At 40.5% G+C, this 12,050-nt stretch overlaps 1 protein-coding gene across 1 annotated transcript; it reads left to right on the forward strand.

The window, feature by feature from the left end:
* Nucleotides 1-6,464: 6,464 nt before the first annotated feature.
* Nucleotides 6,465-9,174, forward strand: LOC146081001 (eukaryotic translation initiation factor 5-like). Its single transcript, XM_083188847.1, is given in 4 exon segments — nt 6,465-7,059; nt 7,061-7,452; nt 8,377-8,598; nt 8,601-9,174. Coding segments are annotated over 4 exon segments (1,266 nt in total). The 5' UTR covers nt 6,465-6,805; the 3' UTR covers nt 8,999-9,174.
* The last annotated feature ends 2,876 nt before the right edge of the window (nt 9,175-12,050 follow it).

Genomic DNA, 12,050 nt, shown 5'->3' on the forward strand with positions numbered 1-12,050 from the left:
AAGTAACTACAGACCAGTGAGCCTTACATCAGTAGTAGGGAAAATAATGGAAACACTATTAAAAGAAAGAATAGTGGAATATCTTAAATTAAACAACTTACAGGATCCAAAACAGCATGGTTTTACTGCAGGGAGATCATGACAAACAAGTCTCATTGACTTTTTTGACTCCGTAACCAAAATACTAGATGAAGGGGGGGCTGTAGATGTGGCATATCTAGACTTTAGTAAGGCATTTGACACGGTCCCACATCGCAGGCTGCTAAATAAACTTGAAAGTGTGGGATTGGATTATAAAACAATTAAATGGATAAGAACCTGGTTGCAGGATAGGAAACAGACAGTTGTCGTAAATGGAGTGCATTCTATGGAGGGACATGTTACCAGTGGAGTACCCCAGGGATCTGTACTTGGACCAGTGCTCTTTAATATCTTTGTTAGTGACATTGCAAATGGTATTGAAGGGAAAGTATGCCTTTTTGCAGATGATACAAAGATATGCAACAGAGTAGACACACCAGGAGGGGTAAATCAAATGACTGATGATCTAAGTAAACTTGAGAATTGGTCAAGAGAGTGGCAACTACAGTTTAATGCTAAAAATTGCAAAATTATGCACTTGGGACTCAAAAACCCAAAGGCTCAATATAGTATTAAGGGTACTATAATGGAAACTACTGAGGAGGAAAGAGATCTAGGAGTCACTATTTCAAGTGACTTAAAGGCAGGGAGGTAATGTAACAAAGCAATGAGGAAGGCTAGTCAGATGCTTGGTTGCATAGGGAGAGGAATCAGTAGCAGAAAAAAAGACGTAATAATAGGTCATTGGTACGACCTCCTCTGGAATACTGTGTCCAGTTCTGGAGGCCATATCTTCAGAAGGATATAAATACATTGGAGAGTGTACAAAGAAGGGCAACTAAAATGGTTCATGGCCTACATCACAAAACTTACCTGGATAGACTAAAAGATCTTAACATGTATAGTTTGGAGCAGAGAAGGGAAAGGGGGGACATGATAGAAATCTTCAAATATATCAAGGGTTTTAACATAGTACAGGTGGGAAATTTTCTTCAAAGGAAAACAAGTAATAAAACACGAGGACATGCACTGAAACTGGAGGGAGGTAGGTTCAGGGGAAATGTTAGAAAGAATTACTTCACAGAAAGGGTAGTGGATAAGTGGAATAGCCTCCCATCAGAGGTGGTAGAGGCTAAGACAGTAGAACAATTTAAACATGCTTGGGATAGGCATATGATTATCCTTATAAAGAAATAAGGATTAAAAAGGGTTGAGTTTACCTGAAGGGTAAAAAAGGGGCAGACTAGATGGGCCAAATGGTTCTTATCTGCCGTCAAATTCTATGTTTCTATAATAATTGTTTTCTATGACACCTTCTGTTCATACACACTATAATATTATATTTGCAATCTGGCTGATTGGAACAAAAATCTGGTAATGTCTGGGAACAAATTACAATCAATCAATTGCTCACAAAAGCTGAAAAATGGACAAAAACTGTCATTTTACATAAATTGTTTAAATCAAAATGCTTTAACCAATTTGACTGAATGGACAAATGGTCCATTTCGATGTTTGGGAGCAATTCGTCAATTGTCATTTGCTTCTAAAAATTACCAAATTTTCATTCCAACCAGTCAAATTGGAAAGATAATCTTATAGTGAACCCTATTCAGGTTCGTTCGCAGCAGCCGGTCGTTCGTATATGTTTGGCATATATGCAAATGCAGCCACATTTTTACACATGTGCATACGCTGGGTGCGTGTGGTCACAGTGAACAGATTGTTCACCCAACATTGCGGGTGGTGGTGGTGGTGGTGGTGGTGGTGGTGGTGGGGGGGGGGCATGGGAGGTGGACCGGGGTACTCACCCATTGTAACACCCAGCAGTTCATGGGTGTTCCCTTGAAAACACTGGGGGTTCCCATGGCAATCGCCTGGTGATGTGGGCTCCGGGGGCGGGCAGTTGACATAATCGGATGTCAGCTGCCCGCCCCTTTTCCTTCCAAATGTGCATGCATATCTGAGTGACCTCAGGGTCACTTTGATATGTGTGCGCGCACCATATCTTTCGATGGTCGGTGACCTTCGAAATATGTGTGATGTTCCCCCTGGCCAGGGAATGTATGTTTATGTTCTGGTTGACTTGCAAGGGTGCAAATTCGCATCTGAGCGAGTCTAAGAGGAAAACCCACAGTGTATATCCAGTTTAAGGGGTAAATTTACAAACACTTCTAACAATGTAAAGAGATAATGTTGCCCATTGCAACCAATCTATTGCATCTTAGAAAATGATAGATAGAATCTGATTCATTTTTAGAAGCTTTATTAAAATTACACCCGGTGAGATGTACTCTCATTTGTAGCAATCATTTAAACAGCAAAACCAACCTGTTTTTGCCTTTTAAATGATTGCTTCTTTAAAACATTGTGCAGACATGCTGGGAGCATGCTGATGCCTGCAGTTTCACGGCTATTACATGTACCCCAGGAAGCCGACTGATAATGGACTCAAGAAGTGTCTATGTGAGTTATTCAGACCACACATGTTACATTTGCCCCACCTGCAGTGCAACATGGTTTTGTCCATTTGCTAAAGAAATGTTGTTTGTGATCAGGTCTGAATAACTCACTATGTACTAAATGTTGAACAGAGATAAAATTCTATGTTATAGGCTGGGTTTGATAAATGACCAGAGCTGGTTGGTTGGTAATGTACCTCTGTCCACTTTATCTCAACACTTAGTACATAGGCCATAACGTTTTCTTGATCATGCAAACGTTAGACACCATGTTTTCGATAGAAATATATAAATATGTAAAAAAAAATCTATGTATTTTTTGGAATTTATGTTTGGACTTAAAAGACTAACTCTACTGGGGCCTGACATATTGGCATAACAGAGGCACGCATAGAGCAACCGTGTGTAAACTTGCATGAAATTAATTTAAGCATTGAGAGGTAAATATACTAATATGGGGGTTCTAATGAATATGGGGTGTTGCCCATAGGAACCAATCAGATTCTATTTATTATCTTAGAACAGTGGTTCTCAACCTCGGTCCTCAGGACCCCCCAACAGTGCACGTTTTCCAGGTCTCCACACAGAATCACAGGTGAAATAATTAGCTCCACCTGTGATCTTTTAAAATGTGTCAGTGAATAATGAGTGCACTGACCTGCCAGGTGACCTGGAAAACGTGCACTGTTGGGGGGGTCCTGAGGACCGAGGTTGAAAATCACTGTCTTAGAAGGTGCAAAATAAGAAGCAGAATCTGATCCCATCCTCAGTAGTACTCCCATCTTGGTAAATTTACCCCTAAATGCATAAATGAATTAGACCTCATACTGTATGTATTACATCATGATCCTAATGGAAACAGAATATGTTTTAAAATTAATGATTATCACCCAAGAAATAGACATTTGCAAAAAAAAAAAAAAAAATGATAAATGGAGGTATCAAAGAACACGAAGGCTGAAGGCTCTATGCTGAAAACAATACAAATATCCCAATGCTTCTAAGGAAGATGGAACTGTGACATTCAAAGGGGAACAAAGTACTGTATATGTGTAATGTGTGGTAATTGTTGAAGGCTGGCCATGAGATTTTATTTGAATGATGTATTTATATCCCTGCTTATTGTATGGTTGGTTATATATGTTTATGTGCGACATATGGCTGGTAATGGAGGCTCATTGTCCTTCCTCCCTGTCTTTCAACCCCTCCCCTTTAGATGTTAACCCCTCATGGGCAGGGATATCTTTTCTCATTCCTTTTTCCTCCATCATTTACACCATCATCTCCTCCCTACTGACATTAATAGCAATAAACCTTTGATTTCAGCCAACCTTGCTTTTGTGGATAGTATACATATGTAGAAATGTTATATAGTGTGTAGTCCATTTTCTGTAATGTTTTGTGTTTCGCTCTTGTCCTGTTTGGGTTGCACTGTTTTTGCTCATATACTTTAGTGCTATGGGCCCCCAATGTGGCGCAATATCAATAAATAAATTAAAAATAATAATAAGCTACATCTGACTGATGGAGTGAGGCTTATTAATATACAATGTATGGCTGACAATGAGGCTTATCACTTTGCAAAATATTGTCAAGATATTCAAAATATGCTTGTCAATGAGGTGTGGAATTTAATCAGCTGATGGAAGTATACACATTTTCATGGATCTATTAGAGCAGGCATCTCCAAACTATGGCCCTCCAGCTGCTGTGAAACTACACATCCCAGCATGCCCAAGTTTAGCATTCCCTATTAGGAAAACAGTTGCAAGGCTTGATGGGACTTGTAGTTTAACAACAGCTTTAGGGCCATAGTTTGGACATGCCTGTATTAGAGGATTACTCCTCATTTTACTATTTAGGCATTGGATATATATTTTACTAGGTATATGTCTAATAATATGAGGATTCTTCCTCTAATAACTGTTTGCAGAAGACATTTATGCCACTGGGGAAACGTCTGTTTATTCAGCACTACACACAGGATTTGAAAGACTTTAATCGATTTAGCTGAAAACCGTTTTGATGGTTCTTAATCTCTTCATGACCAGGGGTATTTTATATGTTCTTCGCTGGATCCCAATTCCCAACGTTGCTATGCGTTATATCATGTTTTCAAATATTTTTTTACACGCTTTGCATATCCTACTAAATTTTATGTTGTTCAGTATCATATTTTTAGTGAAAAATATCTCATTTCAAAGGCCTTTAGCAAAAAATGTATTTCCATAATTCCTCCTGCAAAGTCTTTTAATGGTTTTTTTTAAGTACGTAATTTAATTTGTTTTATTAGTTTGAATTTTTTTTTAACTAAGGGAACCTACTATGGGTGTCCACTTTTATTACGTGTAGACTAATATATCAGACCCTCTCATGTGCAGTATGCCTGTGCTTGCAGGATACCTTAAGTGTTGGACTGGGGCATGAAGGGCCCACCTGGGGAATGCAATGGTAGGGCTCCATGTTTAGGGGTGTGGCCAATCTACACATTGGATTGCCTAACTAATACAGAGTGAATGGACTGGGCCCCTTGATAAATAAATATAGTAAATGCGGCTAGTACATGCAGGGCCCCGGTAACATTTTGGGGTGTGGGAGGTGTGGCCACCTCCCGTGCTTAGGCCACGTCCCCAAAATGTTTACAGCGGGGTGCAAGAATATGCTAAAAACTTTAAACTCAGCAGCAGCAGCACACATCTACATCATGTGCTGTGCTGACAGCAGGCTCAGCATGATACCCGTTCAGCATCCTGAGAAAGCCGAGAGGCGAAACTAGTTGATCTGAAGAAGGTTGGATCCCACACGGTACTGTGCAGGACACCGCACACCACCTACTTGGGAAGTCTGCCGGCAGACCCTCAGCCACTACAGCACCCTGGTAAGCACCCTAATTTGGATACAAATACCTACCATCTCCGTGCAAAGATACTGAAGTGCAATTGACTTTTGAAACTTTTAAAAAAAATATATTTTCTTTATTTGCATTTTTGCATAGTTCAACATGAAATTGCCCAATAGAGGGCGCACATAAGACATTAATAGTCACACTTTACATTTCCAAATCATATTATAACAGCAAAATATACAAAACGCCCCTCCCTCCCGCCCACTCCCCCCATCCCCCCCTCCCCCGCTTGGTAAACTAGTATTGAAGAGTTCCTTAGTGGATATCAGGGATTTATCTGGTGTTCCTTTGGTTTCCTACCTGGCTGCATTTACCTAATCTACTAGATTGTAATAGTTTTGCCTTATTTGGCCGCTTACCATACCCGGGTTATTATGTACCTTGCCTTTTGAAACTTAACGAAAAAAGCAAACTGCAAGAGACATTGCTATTCATTTAAGGAGGATTTACATATCCATTCATTTTGCATGTTAAATGTAAGTTTGTCTTGTTTTGTCACACCATCCCCAGTGTGTATAACGGTATTAGTATAACTTGTTTTATTATTGCATCAATTTTTATCCACCTCTTTTATTTTATATTAATTTATAAAACAAATGAATCTTTTTTTTAAACCAACTCAGGTGCAAAGAGTGTCTTTGTCAGTAGAATATATGTGAGATTGCGCAGAGTATACCCCTTTTTTTTGTCTAGAATCATCCAAGGTATCTTGCAGTATACCACCTACTCAGCTGCAATCACATATACAGGGATAGCGCAGTCCTCAAACCCCCTCTTTCCGTCAGCATGAGCTCTCACGCTGTCAGTGAGACGCTCATGCTGAGCCTGCTGTCAGCACAGCACATGCTGTATAAGTGTGTGCTGCTGTTGCTGTCTGGGAGGGGTCGGATTAGGGCCCTCGCTGAGCCCCTCCAGCAAGCCCGGGCCCGGGAAATTAGTACCCGCTCCCCCCACCCCCCTCTCGGCTGCCCTGAGTACATGTATAATAATGTAATAATAATCCCGGCTCGCTCGGCCCGTGTGCAGTGTCGTGGCCAGCTCTGCATTGTGCCGTCCATCCCCGCGGTGTATCCATTTCTTCATCCTGCCTCCGTTCATCGCACCCGAGGGCGAGCGGCGTTGTGTTTATGTCTTTATTGGACGATAACGAGCTGTTGCGCAGCCATTGGTACCTGTATTGGGGAAACATAGCATACAAACAAGAAGCTCACAGCCTCGCTGGCGAAATTATTTTCATGTCAGAGACCGAGAACTGTTGCACTCGTTTATGTCATCCAGTCTTCTCCAGACAGAAGATACCAAAAAGTTGCAATCAAAGATCTTTTCCTCTTATTGAAAGAGCCACTAATAAACAGAGATGTCTGTCAATGTCAACCACAGTGTTTCCGATCAGTTCTATCGGTACAAAATGCCCCGTTTGATCGCCAAGGTAGAGAGCAAAGGAAATGGAATAAAGACAGTAATAGTCAACATGGTTGACGTTGCAAAGGCGCTTAATCGGCCTCCAACGTATCCCACCAAATATTTTGGGTGTGAGCTGGGAGCACAGACCCAGTTTGATGTTAAGAATGACCGTTACATTGTCAATGGATCTCACGAGGCAAATAAGCTGCATGTTGGATGGATTCATTAAAAAGTTTATTCTATGTCCCGAGTGTGACAATCCTGAAACTGATCTGCATGTCAATGCAAGGAAACAAACGATAGGCAATTCCTGTAAGGCGTGTGGTTACAGAGGCATGCTGGACACCAACCATAAGCTCTGTACTTTCATTCTCAAAAACCCACCAGAGAACGCAGATGGTTGTTCGGGCAAAAAAACGGAAGATAAAAAAAAGAGGCTTAAAGAAAATGGTTCTGTATCCAACAGCGAATCAGCAGTACTAGCTGAACTTAACCCTCCACATGTGGCGGATGATGACGATGAAGACTGGGGTGAAGACACATCTGAAGAAGCTATGAAACAAAGAATGGAGGAAATAAGTGACCATGCAAAAAACCTGACTCTAAGGGGGTTATTCTAGTCCATTCTTTCGGTACTTGTGAGTTATCCGGGCTGCCGATTTTTTGATTGTATGCCTTAAGTTAAGGCATACAATCAGATGCGATGCGATGCGATATCGCATCGCATGCGACCATCGGATGCGATGACCCGATTTTTCCATAGGAATCAATGTTAAAATTGACTGAGTCCATTTTAACATGGAATTCAATGGGAAAAAGGGGTCCTTTTCATACCCCTACTATCCAAGTGGGCATGGAGTTGGATATAAACCTGTGGCGAGCGTAGCGAGCCACCGAGCCCGAAGCGTGGCGAGCGAAGCGAGCCCCGCAAGGGGACGGTATTCTGTGTCCCCTCGCGGGGCTCGCTACGCTCGCCACGCTTCGGGCTCGGTGGCTCGCTACGCTCGCCACAGGTTTATATCCAACTCCATGCCCACTTGGATAGTAGGGGTATGAAAAGGACCCCTTTTTCCCATTGAATTCCATGTTAAAATGGACTCAGTCCATTTTAACATTGATTCCAATGGAAAAATCGGGTCATCGCATCGCATCGCATCGCATCCGATGGTCGCATGCGATGCGATGCGATGTGCCCGATCCGACCCGATTTAGAAATCGGCAGCCCGGATAACTCACAAGTACCATTCTTTCTGACAAAATCCTTCTTAGATGGACAAAACCATGTGCACTGCGGGTGGGGCAGATGTAACTTGTGCAGAGAGAATTAGATTTGGGTGGGGTTTTTCTTCAAAGTGAGATCTATATTGAAGTGTAAAATCATGCAGTCAGTATTTTCCCTGCACAGAAACAAAATAACTCACCCAAATCTAATTCTCTCTGCACATGTTACATCTGCCCCCTGCAGTGCACATGGTTTTGTCCATCTAAGAAGGATTTTGTCAGAAAGAATGAACTAGAATAAACCCCTAAGTGAGGACTTGGAACGCCCTGTAGAGGAAAGAGTAAATCTGCTGTTTGACTTTGTAAAGAAAAAGAAGGAAGAGGGTATTATTGAATCATCCGATAAAGAGATTCTGGCTGAAGCTGAAAGACTTGATGTAAAAATTTTGGGGCCTCTGGTCTTAACAGAAGTTTTATTTGATGACAAGATAAGAGAGAAGATCAAAAAATACAGACGACACTTCCTGCGTTTTGCCATAATGATAAGAAAGCACAGAGATACCTACTCAATGGCTTTGAATGTGTCGTGGATATGCACCAGTCACACCTTCTTTCCAAAATCCCACACACCTTAAAGGAAATGTATGATGCTGATCTGTTAGAAGAGGAGGTGATCTTCAGCTGGGCGGAGAAGCCACCCAAAAAATATGTCTCTAAAGAGCTTGCCAAAGATATCCGAGCGAAGGCAGAGCCTTTCATTAAATGGCTAAAGGAAGCTGTGGGGGAGTCTTCTGGCGACGACGACGAAGATGATGACGATGAAAATCTTGAGGTTGTCTATTCCACATCTGTGAGCGTTCCAAAAGTGGAGACCGTGAAATCGTCTGTTGAAAAGGATGACGACATTGATATTGATGCCATTTAAAGTGAATCTGGTTCAAGTTGTTCACTTTCTGCTTTTTATGCCTGAAGTGCAACATGTATGTGATTTAAGCTGTGCTAGCTGAACATCATGCTAAGCTTTTGTATGCTTTAAAATCTCTTTCTACTGTGATTTGGTCTTCAATAACTAAGCTTCACTAATTAAAGTGCATAAAAAAGAAAAAAATTATGTACCAGATAAATATATCCTTATAGATTGTAAACTTGCAGCAGGGCCCTCATACCTCCAAGTCTGTCTGTTTTTACCCAGTTTGTTTTATCTCTGTTTACAATTGTAAAGCGCAACGGAATCTGCTGCGCTATATAAGAAACTGTAAATAAATTAATAATAATCAGCAATGCAGAAAATTCCCAAAAGTCTTTTACAGTATAAGGTAACATAAGTATAATGTACTGTAATAGTAAGCGCGCTTGAAGCAAAGGCTTTAAAAAATAAGTCTGCTAATTTGTGATTGCCTTTGTGTTTTGCATGTGTGAAAGAGAAAGAGAAGTAGTGGCACTCACTGCCAACAGATGGCAGTGTTTCAGAGACACACAATTATGCACTAGACATATCTATATATATATCTATATATCTATATATCTATATATCTATATATATATATATATATATATATATATATATATGATAATTTGAGTGCACAGTCTGAAAACTAATCTATAGAGGAGGGGATTTGGCCCCCAGACAGCGGTGTTTTCTGGAGGTTTCCCTTGTGCCCCACTCCAAACCTGGATACCTACACTGGATGGCTTCCGTACAAGTACCCTAGTGATACCACTGTTATGACATTCAGAATTTGCTGTGAAGATAGGGACTGCCAATACTCCCTACTGACCTATACATAGCGAATTCCTCCAGTGTGCTTTGAACAGAGATTTTGTGGTCAAGAACAGAGGTAATGGCTCCTAGCTTCCACCATGGAATCTGAGGCCGTTGTTGCTTATAGTAATGTGTTGTAATGTGGGGGGTTAATTTTACATCCAGGCCTCATGTGTCAGATGGTAATATACAGTACTAACAGCCATCAGAAGATTGTTATTTAGGCCACACAGTATGTACAGTAGTAGTTAGTTCTAGAAACAGGAAATGTAAATGTGTGGTAAAGTCAAGAGCGGGAACTGCATGTTTGATCCTTCATAAAAACACCACAAAGACTTTAATACGTCTTGAAGTGTACTTTGTACTATGCATTTGGGATAAAGAATATCTATGACAAAACATGCCTAAAATACACCTTAATGAAATGCTTGCTTTAAAGCTTCAGACATAATTGGTAGGTCCTGTCTTCTAACATTCCTTCGTATACTGGCAGGTAATTCTAGATTAGTATTAAGTTCATAGCTTATTTTTCTATAATTCTGTATGAGCTAATTAGTGAAATAATAGACGGTAATTGGGTTCTATACCAGGTAAAGTTTCTCTGACTGAAGACTTATGAACAGAGACTCAGAACCAAGTTGGCAAACTCCGCACGTACAGCTCTAAGGGAAACACAATGCTGATTTGCTGATGACAGGAAACATATAGCTAAATGCACCGCAGGTTGTGTTACAATAATGATATATTTTCATTAAAACCTCTCTCACTGGGGTTATTGCGACCGAACAGCCAATATTAAACGTTTTAGGTTGAAGATTCTTTGCATCCTCGCAACCCTAGGCTTTCATCAGATCAATATCCATACATGACCTATTGTTTTTCATCACTTGCCTATTTAAGAGAGCAGTAGCCCGATACATCAAAGGGAAAAAAATGAAATAAAGCCAGAAGCATTTTGAGGACACGCTGCTGTAAGAGCACTCAGCTTGACTTCTGAAAGAAAAATAGCATTATGTTGCTTAATGTAACAGCACAAACTTTACTTACTTGAATACAAAGTAATATTTCTGGGAAACACAACTTCAGCACCATGACACTTGACATATGAGTGCAGGGCTCATAAAATCATAACCAGTGGTGAGATACACTATGCCATTTATATAAGTCTTAAGCTTTTCAAGTACTTTTAAAGTTTCTTTAAGTGGCACACATATTACGGCCTCTGCTGCCAAGGCAGAAATTGCATTAATAACTAGATCACCATGGTCAGTGCTTCGCCATAACGGAGCACTCTAAATGCACTCTAATTGAACCGCATGATGGAGTCGGCTACTGTCATTGCTCAATTCTCCGCAGGCCTAACCTGGACAATGCACAAAGATCCATTTCAATAAACGGATGTCAAGGCTATCTGACTCATACAAACAGTCGCTCGCTAAATGTATAATTGTCTTTAAGCAACAGTATTATATTTTCAGTAATAGACACTGAGAACATTCGATGCCTGTGACTGTGGGTCCAGCTGGCGTAGCGTTATCATTTTGCATTATGACAACGCTGTGACCTTTTGCCTGTTATCTTTAGGAGTCATTCAGATTTAATTGTGAGAAGTTTCTTTACGGTAACTGGAAAAGGAAAGATTCCGCATTGTTATGTCATATTTATAATGAAGATACACAGTAGGGCCATATTGACACAGTAGCAGAGTGTATGGTGGAAATTAACTAAGATGTGTATTACTACTTCACATGTAATTTTGCTATGGGCAACCAATCAGATCCTATCTACTATCTTCTAGAGGGTGCTAAATAAATAAGAAGTAGATTCTGATTGGTTGCCCCTAGCAAAATCACATGTGAAGTATAATACACATCTTAGTAAATGCTCCCCCTATGTGTCCTAGGTCTCTGCCACATCACAAGGGGTTTACGTGCAAGATGGTAGCATTAAAGCTAGGAGAAAAAAAAATGCCCTTTAGAATGTAAGCTCTCACAAGCAGGACGACAAAAAAAACAAAAACAGAAATATTCAGAAAATCTATAGTTCTTGGTATATTTCAGTTTTGGGATTTCCAGATAACGGATAACCTGTACTAGTATACAGCCAGAGGTGCTATATGAATTGCATCACACAATCTGCAACTAAGTAAATTAAATTCTGTTTGGTTCATAATGTGCTCTATTATCACTGGAGCAAAGGCAGTTATTTTGTTTAT

Source organism: Crinia signifera, chromosome 5 (genome assembly GCF_055691185.1).
Source record: "Crinia signifera chromosome 5, ASM5569118v1, whole genome shotgun sequence".
Taxonomy (NCBI): Eukaryota; Metazoa; Chordata; class Amphibia; order Anura; family Myobatrachidae; genus Crinia; species Crinia signifera.